Below are 19,891 nucleotides of genomic sequence, written 5' to 3'. Positions count from 1 at the left end.
GGTGCTGAATCCTCGTGCCGGGAGCGCCCGGGCGAGGCCGAGCTGCTGTCCTGGGGGACAGAGGCTCTCTCTGGGGACTCCCAGCCTGCTGCCCTGGGCCGGGCACGCCGGGGGCTCCCCCATGATCCCCCCACCAGCCACAGAGGGCCCGGCAAGCGCGGCCAAGGCATTGGAATAGGATGAGCATGGAGACGATGGAGGACAGACGGACAGGGCTGTGGATGGAGACTGCGGCCGAACGGCTGCTTCTTCTTGGCTTCTGGGTTTTAGTTAAAAAGGCCGAGGGGAGCCAAGGGGGAGCCGGGGCAGGCTCGTGCCCTGGCTCACTGTGCGTGTCGCTCCCGCTCCGCGGGATGGCCGGGCTGGAGCATCCTGGAGTCTCTGAAGGAGCAGGGCAGGCGCGGAGCAGCTGCCGCAGGGGCTGCGCCGGGGTCTGGCATTGACCCCACTGCCCGCCCCGAAATCCGAGGCCGTCGCTCTTGTCCGTGTCCCACCGTGCCGAGGAGCAAAGGCCCCTTAGATGTGTCTCTCTGCTGGCGCTAGCAGGGAGAAGGGCAGCTCTCGCAGGGCTTTGGTAGCTCAGGTTGTACATCCAGATGTCGGTTAGCAGGTGAAGTCCTCAAAGGTGCCCCGGGCCGGGTGGTGAGGTAGGATGTTGGCTGCGTACGTCATGCCTGCTGGGTGTCCCCGTATGCTTTCACAGGGATTCTGCAGGATAAACGGGATGCTGGGGCTTCATCCAGGTCCTTGCAGGGACCCAGCGCCATCCCCCCACAGCAATTCTGCTGGGCCCTCTGCTCCTTTCCCAGGAGCTCCCCAGAATGGTGACTCCCCACCCCAAGGCACCGCCCGGGCAGCCCCCAAGGTGCAGGAGGGGACAAACAGAAGGGGACAGGCAGGAGGGGACAGGCAGGAGGGGACAAACAGGAGGGGACAGGCAGGAGGGGACAGGCGGGAGGGGACAGGCAGGAGAGGACAAACAGGAGGGGACAAACAGGAGGGGACAGGCAGGAGGGGACAAACAGGAGAGGAGAGGCAGGAGAGGACAGTGCTGTGCCCCACACTCACGTGGCGCTTCACATCGTCCATGCTCAGCGCAACGCCCTTGTCTGTGTTGTTCCTCTTGTGGTTCTTGCGGCACTTGCCCCGCCGGCACAGCCGGTGCTTTATCACCTGCCAGAGCCACGTTTCAGCACCGTGGGGCTCATGGGTGGCTCTTCCCCACGGCCCACACGAGCACAGCCCCGGGGTGGAGGAGACACTCACCTCGTAGGCGTAGTCAAACAGCTCCAGCACTGTGAGGATGCTGGCCCCAATGAAGAGCCCCATCTGCCCTCCGATGTCACCTGCAGAGGAGAGGGAAGCCACCAGGGTGGCCTGAGTCCAGAGCTGGGTGGCAGAGGGAGCAGAGAAAGGGGCAGAACTTGTCACCGCTCTGACTGGTGCCTGGTCATGGCAGTGGGGTGCCCTGCTCCACATCTGTTCTGTGGGCACATCCCGGTGCCTTGGGAACAGGTGACAGGGCCAGCACGAGACCACCTCGCTGGGGGACTCAGGCTGGGGACCGCCACAGGGCTCCCCGCTGCCACCAACACTCACCCAGCAACCCGGCCACCTCGTACGCCTTCTTCTGCTCGATCGTCTCGTAGTTGAGGGCTTCAAAGAAGATATCCAGCACCAGGATGTTCTCCCTGTGCAGGACAGGAGTGGCATCAGGCTGAGGCTTGGGATGGAGGGACCCCATGTACTGCTCTGACTGCACTTACCCGATGTACTGCTCCGACTTGTTGTACTTCTTGGCCAGGTATTTGGCCGAGGCTTTGCTGGGGATCTTCACCATGGAGAGCTCTTTGCCGTAGCGGGTCATGTTGCAGGGCATCTCGCAGATGCAGTACTCGTTGTCCTTCTCCACCAGGAAATCTGTGCAGGGAGAGAAGGGGGATGGCGAGATGGAGCAACCCAACACCGCGGCTCCGTCCCACGGGGCGAGGCAGCCTCACCTAAGGCCGGGTCCGCGCACTCCTTGTACTGCTCCGGGGTGCAGTAAGGGGCGTCACCTGCGGAGACACAGAGCACGTTTTTCCAGGTGGGATCACACTGGAGGGCTGGGCAGGGGCCAGGCCGGGCACGGGGCTCACCTGGCATGTGCACCATGCGGCAGTTGCAGTTCTCCACCAGGTACCGGGTCTCGCAGTCGATCCGACAGGCCGTGATGCTGTAGGTGTCGTAGAACTCCGAGTCGCCCGCCACGGCCTTGCAGTCACCCCAGGGAGGAGGCAGGTAGATGAGCTGGAAGGGGAGAGAAGCCAGGAGTGAGGAAAGAACCCCCCACAGTGTGACAGGGGACAGACATCCTCGTGGTCTTTGTCCCCAGGACCGGCTCCACCTCTCCATGCGGTGTGGGGACAGGGGCACAGCGAGGAGGAGGCTCTGCTCCCACAGCACAGGGTGGGAGGGCACATCCCAGACCTGCCCGGTTCCTACCCGCTGCTCCTGGCAGGACACAAAGGTCTGGAAGCCGGGAGCCACCCCGAAGCCCAGCTGGTCGATCAGTGGGGGCTCGTCCTGGCTGTGGATCTGCACCTTGATCCCGGCTTCGAACGAGGTCTCATCTGCAGGAGAAAGAAATGGGGTGAGCACAGCACTGTCCCAGCTCCTGAGAGGGACCACAACTTCTGCCTCCCACGCTTCCCCTGGGCCAAACCATTCATCCACATGTCCATCCATCTGTCCATCTGTTTGCTGCACCCTGTCCTTGCCCCCTCCACCCCGATCCCCCTGCTCCACAGCCGGGAGTGTGACAGGGAAAGTATTTGCCTCTATTTATAAACAAGTGATGGCTGCGTGTCTAAACGATGGGGAGTTGCCATGGCAAAGAGCAAAGACAAGGAGGAAAAGGGAAAGAAAAGACCAGAAGTGATGAGAAATGGAAGGAGGGGAGAGAAGGGAGCTGCAGGGATGTGGATCTGTGGTCTGGGGAGCTGGGAAGGGGCTGGGGAGGCACCCCAGGAGCTGCCGGTGACTGAGTGGGCCTGTTGGGGCAGTGGGTTACCTGTTTCCCCCCACACGGGCAGGTACTCGTCCTGCTGGATGTCCAGCATGATCTCCAGGCCATTGCCAGTGCCCCCCTTCATGGTGATGAGCCGGGGCTTCCCGTCCTGCCCCGCATTGAAGGTGTAGCACTTCCCATAGCGGGTGAAGACCTGCAGGAGAGGACACAGGGCTGAGGCTGAGGCTCCTCTGTGTGGAGCCACAGCACGGAGCCAGGAGAGCCCCAAAACTCAGCCAGCCCAGCCTGGGCATGGTCCAACCCGGGCTCCTGACCCACGGGATCTCTCAGTGTTGGAAATGCCCTGGTGAAGGAGGAGGAGATGTTTCCACAGGGATGGACTCCGAAGAGACACCGCAGACTTACAGCACCTCAGCCCCAGAGAGCCCACGGCAGCTGTGGCTCCCCAGGGTGGTGGCACTCAGCCTGATGCCTGCACTGGTGCCTCCTCCAAGCCCTCCTCCATCCCTGGACAGGATCCTGGACCCCCCATCTCTCCTCAAGCTGGAACCAGCTCTTGCCTCCGGCAGCCAGCTCAGCCCCAACGCCGTGGAGCTGCTGCCAGCCTGGGCAAGGGGCATGTGAGGGCAGTGGGCTCACACCACATGGAGCCCCACAAACCCTGATGCCACCAGGATGGAGCTGCCAGACACCTCCTCAGCAAGCACAGCCCCGGGGATACGCTCCACGTCCCGCCAGAGGATCTCCACAGCCGGCGCCATCCCCAGCTCTGGCAGATGGGGCTGAAATATCAGCCCGTCCCCGAGCAAGCTCCAAGGGCAGCATCACCTGCCGTGCCTGATCCGACACCGATCAGCTCCGGAGCTGCTCCCCGTGCCGGGCTACTCACCGGCGCAAAATCCCCGGGGCCGCAGCGCTGGCCGCGGTAGCTGCAGCTCAGCAGCATGTCCTCCAGCTGGTGGCAAGTGCGGTTAAAAAACCCGTGCAAATTTAAGGGCTCGTCCTCCTCCCAGGGGCCAGGCTGGGCCGGGGTGAAGCCCAGCTCCATCCCAGGCTCGTAGTCGACCAGTGGGGCCAGGTAGAGCAAGTCCTCGTGGCTGAGCTGGGAGAGCCGCACACGGTTGATGTTGCAGAAGGTGACGGCGGGGAAGGTCATCTCGGGGCTGTCCTCCTCGCTGAGCAGCGTGACGTGGTGGTACTCCAGGTAGTAGGCGATGCGGTCGGCCACCTGGTAGAGGAAGACGGAGAGGGAGAGGAGGAAGGCCAGCGCCCACAGCGCCTGCCGGGCGCCCAGGCTGCCTTCCACGAAGATGTGGCTCAGCCCGTGCAGGGTGCAGCTGCTGGCAAAGGCCACGAAGTCGGTGGTAGCCCCAGTGTCCTCCTCGTCCTCTTCATCCTCCTCCTGCCCATATAAGAACTCGTCTGCTCCATCTTCTCCCTTCCCGGTGGCTGCAGCATCTTCCGGTCCTTCCTCACTGGAGAAGGAGATGGTGCAGAATATCTGGAGAGGCATTGCCCAGCCTGGGGGTCCCAGCTGTAGTGTGGAGGTCCTGGCTCTGGTGTGGGGGTCCTGGCCCCCGCCCCAGCCTGGGGGTCTTCAGTCAGTTCCTCGGTGGAGAGGGGCTGAGGAGAGCAGGGGAGGGGGAAGGGGCAAGTTCAAAGAGGAGAAACGGAGAAGGGAAAAGGAGTGAGGCGAGCGGGAGTGAGGGAGAGGAGCAGAGGGATGCTCGCAGAGGCCGGAGCGAGGAGGGTATATCAGGAGCAGAAGGAGGGGAGGAGGAGCGAGGGGCGGTTCCACGGGCTCCCCGGGCCCCCCGGGACCGGCCGGCTCCGGCTGCCAGGACGGAGCAGAGACATCATCATTGGCTCCAGCAGCGCCGTGGGAGCTCCCAGTTCTTCCTGGGGACCCAAGGGGCTGCCAGGCTGGGGGCACACACTGTGCGCAGGTACCCAGTGCAGGTCCCCACGCCGTGCCCTCCATCCTTGCGTGGTCTGGCCCTGGCAGCCCAAGCGGCTGCTCCAGCCAGGCCCAGGCCCTCCCCGCTGGGTCCCCGGCTGTCTCCAGAGCCGCCGTATGCCAGGCTCTCTGCACTCATCCCCAGAGCAGCTGCAGCCAGAGGTTTTCCCAAAATGCCTGTGACACGGTTGAGCGGTGGTCCAGGTGAGGAGAAGGATGCTGTGGTGCCCTCAGGTTCCTATGATGCTCCTCCTGCCCTGGCAGTGCCCATCCCTGCAGGCTGGTCTCCCTGTGCCGCAGGGCACCGGCGTGTGCACATGAGGATCCGGCAAGTCCAATATTCTGAGTGGTGTGAGGTCTGTCCTCCTCTGAGCAGGGCTGGTCTTGGCAGGGTTTGGGTGCTGTCCAGGCAGTGCTGGGCATGTCACCTCGTGCTTCGGACCCCAGTGGGGCACAGGAAAGGCATTGCCCAGCCTCCAGTATGGAGGTCCTGGCTCTGGTGGAGGGGTCCTGGCCCCTGGCCCGGCCTGGGGGTCTTCAGTCAGTTCCTGGGGGGAGAAGGGCTGAGGAGAGCAGGGAAGGAGAAGGGGGAAGGCACCTCTTCCCTCAAGGAATGCCATCCAGGCTTGGGGGTCCCGGGGAGCAGCTCTGGTGCAGGAGGCTGGGATGGAGCCGGCGGCTGCCGGGAGCACTGGCAGTCTCCTCTCTGCAGCAGCACAGCCCCTTCTCGTGGTTTGCTGTTTTCCCATACTCAGCACTTCATAAAAGCATCCAGAGACCACAGAGCAATCTCCAGCCCCATCCCGGCACCGCCATCACCGGCCCGGGGGGAGAATCTAAATCCGGCAGCACTTGGACGTGCAGGGGCTGGGTGGGAGGTTTGGCCTGCTGCCTGGGCAGGAGAAGCTCACCCCAACCCCTCCGTTCAGCTGCTGTGTCTCCTTCCCCGTGCACCCTGCAGGGTTCCCGGTCCCTGAGCTCATCCCGGCGCACACAAACACCACAAATTGAGAGAACAAATCAGTCGGGAACTCAGTAAAAATCTGATCTGATACCAGCACAGTTATCTGAGATTCCTGGGCAGGTGATGCTGGTGGAACAGGCACCGGGGATCCCTGCCAGGGGCAGTGATCCATGAAGTGACAGCGGGTCGTCCCATCCTGGGGCTCCCCAAGCTCAATATTCCCTTCGACAGGGCCCCTGTGTAAGGGGGACACTGGCAGATGCCACTTGGGGACCTGGGAGGAAGCGTGGATGACCTTGGGGACAAGCGCCAGAGCCACAGGATGAAATTTCATCAGGCCAAGATCAAGGTTACGCCTTTTGGGAGCATCCCAGAGAACCTGAGATGAAAACTCCTCCTGGAAAAGAGCCAGGAGCATCCCAGAGAACCTGAGATGAAAATTCCTCCTGGGAAAGAGAATCGGGAAGGTGGATTGGGTGTCTAGGAGCCACCCGGACATGGGGGCCAGGTCGCAGGTGCCCTGTGTTGGGAATGAGCTGCAGCTGCAGGGCTCTAACGGCATCAGGGCTGCTCCTGGGAAGGGGGTTTGGAGGAGTTGGGCTGGTTCAGCCCTGTGGGAGCAGGCTGGGAACACACTGGGCTGATCCCACACAGACTGGCACTGGAGGATGCTCATGCCCGGGAGGAGCAGGTAGGAGCTGTCTGAGGCTGGGCGGGGGGATTTCTGGTGCTCCCAGCTCTGGCACTGAGCTCCTGCGTTAGGAGGGAGAGGAGAAGGGAAACGGAATTAAGGAATTACAGGCTGAGGGGGTTGTTTAGCCCCGGCAGGGCTCGGACAGGTGAGCGGTGCTGCCCGGGGGCCATCAGCCAGTCCCTGACGGTGCGAGCGAGGGGCGGATCCGCTCCCTGAGCGCGGGGAGGTTTTAATGTCTCTTCTCGGGAGCAATTGCAGCAGGGGGAGAGTCGGAGAGAGAAGGAAAAAAAAAAAAAAAAAAAAAAAAAAAAAAAAAAAAAAAAAAGACGCTGTAATGAAAACATTCCATCATCGACTGGGGCCATTAACCTGCTTCGCTCGGCTTAAACAGCTCGCGGGGAGCGCCAGGGCTGGTTCCCAGCAGCCGCGTGGGGCGGGAGGACGAGCAGAGCCCGGCTCCGGTTACCGCCACCTGTCCCAGCGCCGACACCCGAGCCGGGGTGGAGGTGACCGGGGACAGCCGCAGCCCGGAGCGCCGTGGCAGCGGCGCCAAGGGGAGCGCGTCCTGACCCCCAGATCGGGGACAAAGCGCGGCCGGGTGTCGCAGGCAGAGGGGGGCCGCCCTGGTTTGTGCAAGTTTTGGAGATGCTGGAGGAGTCCTTGGGCTCGTTCCAGCTCCTCCCTCGCCGGGAGTTATTTTTACCCTCTCTCAGGTAAAGCTTTGGCGGGGGCGAGGGACGGGGGATGCTATAATTAGCCGTGACATCAGCCCCCGTGGCGGGTGCTGGGATGGTGCCGCCACACCCGACCCGGCGCTGGGCCCGGGGATGCTCCGTGCCCTCCTCCCCGCCCCAGGGATGCGAGAAGGAGTTTTTCCTGGGTTTTTTTTTTTTTCCTGCCTCCAGCACCGCGTTTGGCCACTGTCCCGGGGCGGTTCGGCCCCGCAGCTCCTCCCGGGTCTGGGAAAGGAGGTTTCCCGGAGCGGGGGAGCACGGAGGCGGCGCGGGGGGGAAGCGGGAGCGGGATTTGACGGCAGCAACAGCACATTTCACAGCCTGTCACGCTTTAATGGCAGAGGAGATCAAAGCCGGGATGGAGTTATTCATAGAGATAAACCAATCCCCGAGGAGGCGAGGAGAAAACAACATTGCAAGCTCTGTTATCCCAGGTCTCCGAGCCCCGGGGAGGCTGTCGCCGAAAGCGCCCCGGGAGCTGGACCCGCTCGGTTTTGTGACGGGCTCTGCCCGTCCCTGCCAAAGACCGGCAGAGCCGGGGCTGAGCTGCCCACGTCATCCCTGGGGGTGCCCGGAGGTCGCAGCTGGTTGCTGGGAAGGGATGGGATGAGCAGCACTTGGGGGTGAGAATTTGGAGCAGATGGAGACCCCGCAGCTGGGCTGTCCTGCTCCCGCCACGCACCCGGGTGTACAAATCGAAAGGGAGGGGAAAAAAAAGGAGAAAAAAAAAGAGTTTTTCCACGTGGCTTGGCCCAGGGATGTGCTTTGCAGCTCCCAGAGCTGCCAAGATGGTGGTGGAGGCACCGGCAGCGCTGCCACCGCCGCTCCGGGCGGGATGAGCTGCTCTGGGACGGCTCCAGAGCTGCAGATCCCTCCGTGACCCTGGCGAGAGACAGAGCAGAGGCAGCCGAGCAAGGTGGGATTGCCCGGGCAGGCGGGATCTGTGCCGGGACTAATCCTGCACCCCTTATCAGATGCTGCCACCTTGCCTCGGCTCGTTCCGCCAGCCAAGCCAGGCGCAGCTTGTGTTATCCGGCCCTTTATCCCCCAGATTAGACGCTTCACAGTGGATTAGCATGTCACATTCTAATGCAGAAAAATTGATGATTAAAAAGGAGTTTTTCCTCTGTATTATTCGCCACCTCCGCCTCCTCTCCACCCCGTCCCCGCAGGCCCCACCAGCCCCAGCCGCGGGCACCGGTGATGCCAGAGTCGCATCCCTGGATCAAACAGGGGATGGGAAAACAGGAAGCCAAAGGTGCCTTTTTCATCCCGGCTGCTTCTGGTGGCGGGCTCCGGTACTCCAGGTCCCTGTGCCGTTCCAGCCCCGCGTTCCCGGCTGCAGACTCAGCACCTGCAGCACAGGACTTTAATAAAAAGCACATTATGGTGAGTAATGTGCTAAGTGGACTTCATTACAGAGCCAGGGCCTCCCTGGATCCCGTTGTTCCATATGATTTCATATCAGATGAGCCTTATCTCCTCTCCAAACGCTTCCATTTAAACTCTATTAATCTTTCAAAGCTTTCCTGGGCAAGTTCTTCCCAGCTAGCCCTGCCGGGTGCCGGTGCTGCTGCCCCGGGCACTGAGGCCACCTGCAGTCACGCTGGCCTGGGGTCTCGGGGGGCTCAGCTGGGACCCCCCCCCCGCAGTTCCATGGGCAGTGGAGCGTGTCCCTGGAGTCCCGGCTGTGATCTGCCGTGACGGCTCCGCAGCCGCCGCCTCATCCTCCTCTCCGGGATCTGTTTACGCTCCTAGAATTGAAGCAGGTCGTACTGCTGGGAAGTTCCCGGTGCTTTACCCGCTGGCAGTGTCCCTTTTTGCCGTGCAGAGGTCACCAGGACTCCGCCAGGATGAGGAGGATGCTGCCGAGGTGTCGCTAATCCCCGTGGATCCAGGGTTATTCCTTATCCCAACGCCTTCCCGTGTTTCCTGCCCATCAGGAATTACCCGTAAGCAGGTTGCAATTTTTTCTGACATCCTTCACAATCGCTCAGACGGTTCATGCAGGCAGATTCGAGCCGGCGGTTTTATTGGAGAGGGAGGGGGGGGAAAAAAAATCCCACGGTGTTCCGGTCTGGTTTCCTCCCTGTGCTCGCTCTGGCTCCGCACGTATCACGCTTTTCCAATCTAATCTGATCCGAGCAGAGCAGTCACACAGCCCTGGCAGGCGGTGGCTCTGGAAGGGTCTCCCTGTCCCTGCCAGGAGAGCAGGGATTTAAAATCCCTGATAAATCACAGAGTGGGTGGGAACACCCTGCCCCAGCTCCGTCCTTGGGCTGAGAGCCTGGATGGAAACACATCAAACCCTCCATACAGAAAAAAAAAAAAAAAACCAACCAAAACCCTCCAAAAATGATTAATTGGTTATAATATCCAAGTGTTGGGGCTGTTTAAATAAATAAGAGCTGGTGAGGAGCTCCTTGAGCCCTGGCTGGAGCAGGAATTGCAGCGCTGCCTCGGGAGCCCCGGCCAAGCTCCACAGGCAATAAAACACAGGTGGCTCTAAACAGCCAGAGAAATTAAACGGAGGCAAAAAAGGCCACGAGACAGTTGATTTCCTGGCCTCCCCGTGGAGATCTGTGGCTCCAGAGGCTTGGGGGATCTGCCCCCTCCAGCTTGCCTTCTCCCCACTTGATATCAGGGAGAGAGGGAAAATGGCACCAGGAGGTTCCTGGGCAGGAACCCCCAAAAATCTTGTTATTGCCCAGCCTGGGGCTGGGAAAAACACCAAAGGGAGGCTGAGGGGAACAACCTGGAACCCCTCACGTGCTGGTGTTGTCCAGGCCTGTGCTTCTAGCCTGTGCATCCCCTGGGACACACGTGCCCCGTCCTCAGCTGTGAAATCCTCACCTCCATTGTGGTCGGATACCACTCGAAAGCCTCCTCATCTCTTCCAGCAGCCACAGGTGCCGTTACAGCTTATTAATGATCATTAATAATTCATTTGTTAACGAGTCTTTATGTGCAAAGGCATTGCAAGAGGAGCAGGATTGGCCAGAGGTGAAGCTGAGACGCTCTGAGCTCTTGGCGTGACGCCTCTGGGTGTGTGGTGCCTCCAGCTGTGCGGGACCCCTCCAGGTGTGCAAAGTGCTTTGGGGGTGTGCGCATGGCACCTCTGGGTGTGCAAAGTGCTTTAGGGCGGGACATCTCCACACGAGCAAGGTGCTTTTTGTGTGTGTGACGCCCCTGGGTGTGTGCAGGGCTTTGGGGGTGTGTGACCCCTCTGGGGGTGCAGGGGGAGCTGCTGGGGCAGAGCCAGGGACTCAGTGACACCGGCTGAGCCTGACGCTGATCCTGCAAGTGCCTCTCCTCTAATCCCACGGTTTTCCAGAGCTCTGAGGTTCAGGTGCTGGATGAGCCGTTCACAGCTCTAATGAAGCGGCTGCGAGGTGCAGGCACCTGGCGGCCTCTCACTGTGCCACGCCAGAGCTGTGTTCTCTCTCATCCCTCTTGTTCCTGATCCTCTTCTGCCCCATCTTGGCCAAGATCAGTCGTGGTTGGGCTCAGTGGTGCTGGTCGCACACAGCCACGGTGCCGGGGCTGTGCCACGGCGTCGCTGTCCTGCCGCAGAGCGAGAGTGAAGAGCGGCTTCCCACACGAGTTCCCATCCACGTTCCTGGCAGTGTGGGGTCAGCAAAGCCACAAGCAGCCGAGGGCTCCCCAGTCCTCCTCGCTGACCAGGTCTGGGAATGCTTGGGTGAAGCTGGGACAAGGAGGCAGCTGAGGAGCAACGCCTGAGTGTCTCTGCTCCGTGCCCGAGGGCGAAACAGCTCACGGCTGCTTTCTGGATGATTTCCTTTGAGCAGAATACAGTGATACGGGAAAATCTCCGAGCTGCCGAGCAGAGAACAGAGCCAGGGCACTCCCAACCTGCTGCACTTCCCGGGAGAGCCGAGTCAACACCGGCAAACGGCTGCGGTCCCGTGCGCGGCGGCTCCTCTGCTCCGTCACCTCCGATTATCTCGCGCCGTGCCCCGCTGGGTTTGCTTCATCCGTCTGGAAAACGGGGCAACCTCGGGGGTCAAACTCTGCTGCTGTTCAGCCACAGAGAGAGGCTGATGTGGGGGATGAGCCCGGGTGGAGTTTGCCGATAATCCAGGTGAGGATGCTCAGCCGGGCCCCTGGGAACACCCGGGGATGCCCGAGGTGAACCGGTGCTCAGAAACGACGGACACACGCCAGCAGTTTCCAACGCTTTATAAGTTATTTAGGAGCCTGCGTGCCGCTTTAAAAAGTGATTTGCATAAATCACTCGAATCTCTTACAGAATTTGTAAATGCACCGGCTCCACTGGGGACCCTGGCGGGATCTGCTGGAGCTTGGGATGCTGCTGGGAACGCTGCTGAGAACCAGCCCCAAACCAGGCCGGGACAATCTGGGGCCAGCGGCCGTGCCTGGTGGGCCCACACACCGTCCCCGAGTTGTTTTTTTTTTTCCAGAGCCAGATGGACCCATGCGGTTTGTTTATTAACTGTCAAAAGCTCCAGGAAACGTCTGGGTATCAGTAATTCCCGAGCCCGCTCTCTCCAGCTGTGTTGGAGATGCTGCTCACTCCGGCTCCGTGATTATCCACTAACGCTGCGCCGCGGGGGAGCTCCGCTCGCCACGGGGCTCCGGCCTTGTGACTGCCGTGGGGCCGTGTGGGGCCAGGCCTGCTTTTGGGGTCCCCTGGAAGGAGCTGGGCTCTGGATCCCGCAGGGCTGAGAGCCAGGGAGAGCAGGGGACCAGCAGCACCCCCCAGCTGAGCACCCCTGAGCGTGTCCTACTGTGCTCATCCCTCTGAGATCCCACGGGACACCCCAGCACCCACCAGCAGGGCAGGTTTGAACCACACAAAGGGGTTTTTTTTTGGGGGGGAGGAGAAGCTGCCATGTTCTCGGGGTGGCAGGAGCAGAGCTCCAGCTGGAGCAAGGTGGGCTGAGCAGGCAGCCCAGGGGTGCAGAGAGGTTTTGGGGGTGCAGAGGGGCACACATTGGGGGATCAGCAGAGTCTGAGGGGCACAGCGGGATCCGGTGGTGTCTAGTGGGGTTCACCAAGGCGCGGTGGGGTCAGAAGGAAGGTGGGGAGGCTCAGCAGTGGGGAACAGGATCTGTTCTCCCGCACTGCTCTGGAGACGGGAGGAAGGAGGAGAGGAGGAGTGTGGTTGGGGTTTGCTGGGACTGCTGCAGACCCTTCCCGCTCCCTCTCTGTGCACCCGGTGTTTCCAGGGCGCAGGATGCAGAATCCGATGCAAAAGGCAGCGGCACGATCTCCACGTCAAACTCAATTCTCCCTAGTGCCAGCTCAGCCCTGGAGCCTCATGGAAACAGTCCAGAGGTCTTAATCCTCCCCAGCTCATCGAGGCTGTCCCATGCACGCTGCCCAGGGCTCCAGGCTCAGCCGCCGTGCCCCGGAGCAGGACGGTGACAGGGAGTTGGCATGGGGCTGTCCCTGGGATGAGTTCACAGGGCGGGAGAAGGAAAAGCTGCAACTGCAGCATCGTGCCACCCCAGGCACAGCCTCTCCTGTCCCCCCCCGGCTGCACCAACCACCCAAAAGGGACTTCCCAAGCACGGGCCACCTTCGCCAGGTTTCACACAGCCACAATGCCCACGCCGGGCTGTGGAGAGGAAGCTCATCCCTCTGCGTTTCTCCTTTTTTTTTTTTTTTTTTTTTTTTTTTTTTTCCCTGGGATTTGCAGCCCAGAGCCGGGACTCGTGGGCCTCTCCCCTGCTGGGTGAGATGTGGATCCCTGTGGATGTGCGAGGCTCCAGGGGAACCTCACGGTGAGGGGAGGAAGTGCGAGCAGGGAGCCGGGGAAGGGAGGAGGGGGGGAGCCGCGCTCCCGCAGCGGAGGGAGGACTCCAGCTCATAAATAATGAAGCAGGAAGAGTGAAACATTGATCCGTGCTGCTAATGAGGGTGTCAGGGAGCGTGGCCCCGAAACGGGGCGGCAGGGAGGGCGAGCCCCCTCCTGCAAAGGAAAAACTCTGCCTGTGCCAGCCCTGTGTGAGGCTCTGGGCACAGCCCTGGGGATGGGGACACCTCAGCCCGTGTCCCGAGGTGGGTCAAGACTTGCCCCTCAGCTTTGAGTTTGCCTCTCCAGGCTTCAGGGTCATGCCAGGGTTTTGGGGAGGAGATCAGGGCAGCTCCCTGTGCATCCTTGTCCCTGTCCTGGGCTGCTGCGGGGGGGGGGGAGCTTTGGTGGACACCGGACACCTCCCTGGTGCTGGAGGGGCTGTGAAGAGCCAGGGCAGAGCTGGGGTGGGTCAGTGGTCCCCTCTGGCCTTTTTAAAGGGTTCAGTCTCCGGTATGGGATGAGTCTGAGCCTGGTCAGCTCCCCCAGAGTGTCCCTGTACCCTGGACACCTGGGAACAGCAGGCAGGTGGGCCGTGGAGGGGGGATGAGCAATGCCAGCGCCCCCGATGTGGCTGGTGATGACACAGGATGAAAGAGAAGGTGGGAAAAGCCCAAACGATGCCAGGATGGGCCTCTCCGGGGCACCCAGCACCAGCCCCTTGTGCCGGGGACCCTGTCCTGGCTGCAGGTGATGCTGTGAGCTGTGAGACCACCCCACAGTCCCCTGGGCTGCTGCGGGTGGGTGCTTTGGGGGGCACATGGGGGGTCCCTGCTCCGGTACCGATGTTCCCCCACCCGACAGCGCACGGGGGGGAGGGGAGGAACCCGGGCAAGAAGCGGTTCCTCCTCTCCTCAGGTCACCCCAGGTATTTCGGCTCCGGCAGCCCCTCATTTGCATTCGCCGCGGCTGCCCCGAGCCCTCCCTTCTGCCAGGGACAGATAAGGCGGCACCGCGGCGTGTCGAGCCCCGGCGCTGCCGCCGCTCCTGTGCCGCCCATCAGCGTGCGGCCAGCATCGCCCCCCGGCCGCCCCCGGGACCCCCGGCCGGCCCCACTGATCTCCAGGCTGTCCCCATTGACCTCCAGGCTGTCCCCATCTGCCCCCGGCTGGGGGGGTCTGGGCAGCCCCCAAACTCCCCCTGGCAAGATCTGTCCCTGTCCCCTCCGGATCAGGGAGAGAACAGAGGATCCAAAAAGCGTTCCCTGGGCATTGGAGGGGCTTCCCAAAGTGCAGAGGGGACCCAGCCCCTGTGTGGGAAGGTGGGGCAGCGTGGGGTGCATGCCCAAGTGCTGGTCCCCAGCACCCCCAGCCCGGCCAGGGCCACCAGGCCCAGAGCAGCACCCAGCCTGGCTCAGCCCGTGGAGGGAGCGGCAAGGCAGCAGGAATTTACTGGTGAGACAATCCCCTACAAGCATCTGAGAGTGCCAGGACCCCATCCCAGCCCCACCACACACACACACCTCCCCGTGCCGGGCTGCAAGGGGACCCCAGGGAACACCGGAGATGTAGCAGAGAGCCTCGAATCAAATCCATTAAATCATCCCAACCTGCTTGCAAGGAATAATCCAGGCAGGAATAACAAACCAGCTGCGAGTCTGTTTGGCTTTTGCCCGTTGAAGGGGATGCAGAACACAGGGATTTGGAACCCAAGAGAAGAAGGGAGAGGGGAGCTGGGATGGAGGTCCCCGAGGAAGGTTCGGCGCAGAAAATGCGACCGTGCCCTGGAAGAGCCGGCGTCGGAACCGGGCACAGGCTGGAGCTGGCCCTGCTGGAGGGGATCCAGCCCCCTCCGTGCCTCCATTTAACAAATAAAACGCCTCATGGCTGACAACAGACACCTGCTCGTGGAAAGAGCCCATCACGGGAATTTAATGCCGATGATTCAAACCACCCGAACTGCGCCGGGACCTCCGCGAACACCCAGCCGTGCTCAGCGTGGGACACAAGGGGGAACATCCCTGGGCTGGTGACGAGGATGAGGACCCTGAAGAGCGTGGGGGACAGAGGCTCCACGCCGGAGCCGCTCGGCAACAGCCACGGCGGCTGCCGAATTGATTAGGCAGCACCCGAATAGCCGGCACTGTTTCATTCCCAGCTGGATGGGGCCCGGCAGCCGCAGGGATAAAGGCTGTATTGTGTGCTGGATCCACCAGCACGAGAACAACCTCCATGGCAGGGCACAGCACGGAGCCACTGGGACCCGTGTTCCCAAGGGATTCGGCCATCCGTGCTCTCCCTGCTTTTCCACGGGAGCCTCCTCACCATGGCAGCTTCCAGCCCGGCACAACCCTGCTTTGCAGAGCCCAAATGATCCCGGGGAGCTGTGCCCCACGTGGGAGCGGCCCACGGAGCTGAACGGAGCAGCACGTGCTCCTGGGGACAACCTGGACCTCCAAAACCCAACGGCACCCACTTGGTGAGGGCGCTGCCGGTCCTTTCCGAGCTGGAAGGAGGCAGGAGCAGCTACAGGTGGACAAACATCCTCCTTGCGTGGGGGAAAGGTGGCACTGGGCAGGGCCCACGGGTCACTCACCACTTTGAAGTCTTCGGGGGTGCATTGCTCCCCACGGAAGAAGCAGGACAGCAGCATCTCCCGGATGTCGTGGCCGGCCCGGTCATAAAACTCCAGCATGTTGAAAGGTTTGGGCTTGAAGTTTCGGAAGTTGGCCTTGTCCTGCAGGATTTCCAGCTGCTTCTCGTCGGCTGTCTGGATGTCTGGGATCTCGTATCTTGGGGGGAAGAGCAGGGAGGGGCTCAGGCCTGGCTGTGGGGGCTGCTCCCACCGGCAAAGGCCACCTGGGGTTCCCAGGAGCTACCCCTGCGTGGGCTCAGCACAGCCCCACCTTGCACGTGGCATTCCCAGAGCACCCAACAGCACAAAGTGGCCCAGAGGCACACGAGAGATGGCAGGAGGATGGATGAGGAGAAGCTGGGCAGCAGCCACGTTCCAAACCCATCCCACTTGCCCCACTGCTGGTCCAGCAGCACCAGCTTGGTTGAGGCCACCCAGCCACCTGCCCTGTGCCTTTGGTGGCATCCCGGTGAGGTGGGACATGGGCTGAATGTGCTGGGACTCAGCTCTGCTGAAAACCCCTCCCTGAGGCAGGAGTGGGGACAGCAGTGAAGCCTCCTGAGCAGGGAGTGCACCTGGCTCTTGGCAGCACCGAGGAGCCACCACAGCCGCAGGTGAGGGGCTTCCACAGCCCAAGGAATGGCGCCATCCTGGGATGTGGGTCACGCTCACACTTCACCTGCTGGCACCCCTTGGCCTCGCTGCATGGGATGGCACCCAGGACACGGCACTGGAGCCACGTGGGCTGCACCAGCCCCACAAGAAGCCAGGGGAGTGGCCCTGGCCTTGTTGCACGTGCCGCACACTGGGAGCTGTGTGCGCTGGAGCCATCTGGGCCAGCCCAGCGTGGCAGCCACACGCCCAGCAGCATCAGCAGGACCCGGTGGCTCTCGGCCGCATCCAGACTAAGCGAGATGTCACCTGGGGCCACCTCAAGTCACCGGCACCCACCTGTTATTGAGCAAGGCCAGGAGCTCGCCGGCGTGGTACAGGTCGTTCTTGGTCACTCGGCTGAAGCGGAACTCGTTGAGGTTGCAGAAGGTGACGGCGGGGAAGGTGAGCCTGGTGGCCGCCACCTCGTCCAGCTTGGTGACGTGAGGGTACAGGAAGTAGTACTGGATTCTGTTGGTGCAGACCAGGGCCAGCAGGGCCAGCGAGCCCAGGAAGCAAAGCGCCCACACCACGCGCTTCAGCGACAGCCGCTCGTACGAGAAGATGTGCGAGAGCCCGTGCAGGGTGGAGCTGCTGGCGAAGGCCTGGATGCTCACAGGTTGCCCGCTGTCCACCTCCTCCTCGTCCACTTTCAGGTCCATCATGGTCAGTGCCAACAGCCCAGCGGGGTGGCCACTCTGCCAAGAAGGGGAGCCCGTGGGTGCCTCGTGGGTGCTGCGGGTGCCCAAGCCCACGGCAGCCCCGGGCAGGCAGTGCCCACGAGGGGCAGATGCTTTGCTGTGCCCTGCTCTTGCCCCCAAGCCTACATATATATATATATATACACACACACAGACATGCATATAGAGATGTATATATGTACATAATCGCATTTATTTGGATGCAGCCTCTTGCATTTCCTCCCCTCCCACCTCCTCCCTGCCCTCCCCATCCCACGGCAGGATGGGATGCTGTGCACCCCCCCTCCTCCCACCCCAACCCCACCTTATCTCCCCCCTCCCCTCCCACCTGCCCCCAGCTCCCCCTCCACCTCCCACAAATGGCACCGTCGCATCGACACCCAGATGAAGGAATCAAGGATGCAAACCTGGGATCAGGGCCGGCGGCCGTGGCTGGAGCTGGGTTCGTGGTGCCGCCGCTGCGCCGCGGGAGCCGGGGCTGGGATGAGCCTCTCTGGCCGCCGGCTTGGGAGCACCGGGAGCGGGAGATGTGCAGGCACCGAGGCACCGAGCCCGGCAGCGGCGGGTGAACCGGAAAAGAAGGGTGGGGGGGGTGGGGGGGGAATAAAAATAGCCTCGTTGGTACCTTGGTGCAAGCGGGGGAGCGGGGATGCGCCGGGCCCTCAGCGCCGCGCGGGGGGACCGCAGGCGACCATCGCTGGAGAGGAGGCAGCTGCCGTGTGCGAGGAGATAAGAGGAGGAGAAGGAAGGCGAGCAGGAAGCTGCTTCCCTGCCAAACACATGGATACCTCCCCCTGTGGCTATCTGGGAGCTGGTGATTTCTTCAGATGCATAATCCGCATGAAGTCATTGTCTGAGCGCTGGTGGGGCCGGAGGCCGCGGAGCGGTGAGGGGTGCCGCAGGCCGGTGGGCAGCGAGGAGGAGGAGGAGGAGGAGGAGAAGGAGGAGGAGGAGGAGGAGGAGGGAGAGGCGCAGGAGCGGCGCTCCAGCGATTGCAGGCGCTGGCAGGGGCTGTTGGTGCTGCTGCCGTGTGCATGTGGGAAATGTGTGTGTGCGTGTGCGTGTGCCGCTCCCATCCCCCAGCGCCTTCCAGGGATGCTCGGGCTCCTCGCTCCGCCGGAGCCCCCCGCAGCCCCCCACATCTCCGACCCGTCTCTCCCTTGCCTCGGCCTCCCCCGCCCTTCGGGCTTCACCCGTGGCGGCCCCAGTGCCTGGGCGGGTGCTGGGACAGGCTGGGGTTGGTCCTTTTGGGGACCACCGGTGGCCTCTCAGCCCTTTTCTGCCCGTGGGGCACGCGTGTCCTCGAGTGTCCCCCCCCCCGGGCTCACCCCGCGCCGCCCCGCTCTGCTGCCCGTGGCTGGTCCTTGTCACGCTTGTCGCGATGTCACGGTGACAGGGACTGACCCTGCTGGAGGCGCTGGGCCCTTGCCTTGCTCAGGACACGCTGCCCCTTTCCCGGCATCGTCCCTTGGCTGTCGACCCCGGGTTGCTCCCGGGCTGCTGGGTGCTCTGCACCTCCCTGGGAGGGGGTCACACAGCACTGCCCAGCTGCCCCCAGTGCCAGCACATCTCCCAGTGCCTCCAGCCGCACCCCGTGACTGCCCTGGGGAGCGGGGTGCCCTCGTCACCCAAGCTGAGCCCGCTCTGGGTGCCGGGGCTGCAGCAGGAGCCCGCCCACTGCTCCCAGTAAAGTGGCCGCAGTCAAATGGAAAAGGATGCTTCAACGTCCTTTACAAGTGTGATGTTGGAAAGAGGGACAGCCAGACCCCAGGGTTGTCACAAGCTGTGGCCCTGCCCGGAGGCGCCTTCCCAGCACAGTGTCCCCACCTGAACCACGGCAAACGGGAGCGTGGGCACTTAGGGACACAGCAGGGTGAGGCACACGTACCCTGTCCCCAAAATCCCACGGCTTGGGCACGGCTTGGTCCTTTTCTGGAGCATCCTCTCCCCTGCCCGAGCAGGAAGCCTGGGTTTTACAGCAGGACCTGCTCGGGAGCACCTGGGAGCAACAGAGGTGAGGGCCAGGGACACTCCCTGAGCCACCGCTCCCCTTGCTAGGCTCAGGGACAGCCCTGCCAGTGCTTGGGGACGTGGCTGCCAGGCTGGGAGAGCAGCGTTAGCATTCCCAGTTGGCACCAGCTCTGCCTTCCCCTTGCCGCTCCGTTCTGCAGTCGGCATCGCTCCTCGCCGGGCCGACAGCTGCCTGCTTGACAGCTGTCCCTCCATTAGCACTCCTGATGGGAGCCCGGAGAAGGATGAGCTGCTGGGATAAGGTTCTTCTCCCGAAGGACGTTTAGAAACTGGTTGTTCCCCCCTGCCAGCACCACCTCGCTGCCTTCTTTTCTTCCAGATGAGAAGTCACTCTCTGCAGTGGTTTTATTGACAGTAAATCCCCCGGCAGCGCGGGCTGGGCAGGGAGGGAGGAGGGTTAGGGCTGGAGCAGGTGAGCACGTGGACATTCTCGGTAATCCTTGATTTCCCGTGCACAAGAAACCCCGGGGAAGAGGCTCTGCTTCATCCCCTGGATGGGGAACGTTTCCTGGGGGGTCTCGTGGAGCTGTTGGGGCCCCAGACACCCCAGGACCCTTTTCTAGAGGAGCCAGGGAGAAGGAGAGTGGCCAGAGGAAACTTCCTCACCGCTGGCCCTCGTCCAGGGAGATTGCAGCTGCATCCTTGGAATCGAGTGGAGCGTGGGGACTGGGAGCGTTTCCGTGTTATTTTTTGGGGAAGCCACGTGAGGGTTGTGTTAATTCCTGCTGGGAGAGAC

General features: G+C 62.3%; 1 protein-coding gene across 3 annotated transcripts; it reads right to left on the bottom strand.

The window, feature by feature from the left end:
- Nucleotides 1-603: 603 nt before the first annotated feature.
- On the bottom strand, nucleotides 604-18,030 carry ASIC1 (acid sensing ion channel subunit 1). 3 transcript variants are annotated; one of them, XM_066207540.1, is made up of 13 exons: nucleotides 17,750-18,030; nucleotides 17,532-17,628; nucleotides 16,724-17,121; nucleotides 15,734-15,929; nucleotides 3,053-3,203; nucleotides 2,485-2,612; nucleotides 2,139-2,289; nucleotides 2,001-2,057; nucleotides 1,767-1,920; nucleotides 1,600-1,691; nucleotides 1,267-1,346; nucleotides 1,069-1,173; nucleotides 604-708 (listed from the first exon to the last, which is right to left on the bottom strand). In XM_066207540.1, the coding sequence occupies exons 3-13, from the start codon at nucleotides 17,086-17,088 to the stop codon at nucleotides 604-606; spliced, it is 1,584 nt and encodes a 527-aa protein (XP_066063637.1). In that variant the 5' UTR covers nucleotides 17,089-17,121; nucleotides 17,532-17,628; nucleotides 17,750-18,030. The 3 variants fall into 3 exon arrangements, with proteins under 3 accessions (XP_066063637.1, XP_066063638.1, XP_066063636.1); XM_066207541.1 differs by lacking the exon at nucleotides 17,532-17,628; XM_066207539.1 differs by lacking the exons at nucleotides 15,734-15,929; nucleotides 16,724-17,121; nucleotides 17,532-17,628; nucleotides 17,750-18,030 and adding an exon at nucleotides 3,900-4,720.
- Between the last annotated feature and the right edge of the window lie 1,861 nt (nucleotides 18,031-19,891).

The sequence above is a fragment of the Chamaea fasciata genome, unplaced genomic scaffold, assembly GCF_029207755.1.
Source record: "Chamaea fasciata isolate MVZ Bird 193981 ecotype frontalis unplaced genomic scaffold, bChaFas1.0.hap1 SCAF_41, whole genome shotgun sequence".
NCBI classification, from domain to species: Eukaryota; Metazoa; Chordata; class Aves; order Passeriformes; family Sylviidae; genus Chamaea; species Chamaea fasciata.
Note: the sequence above shows the minus strand (reverse complement) of the source record. Positions and strands in the feature narration are given on the sequence as shown.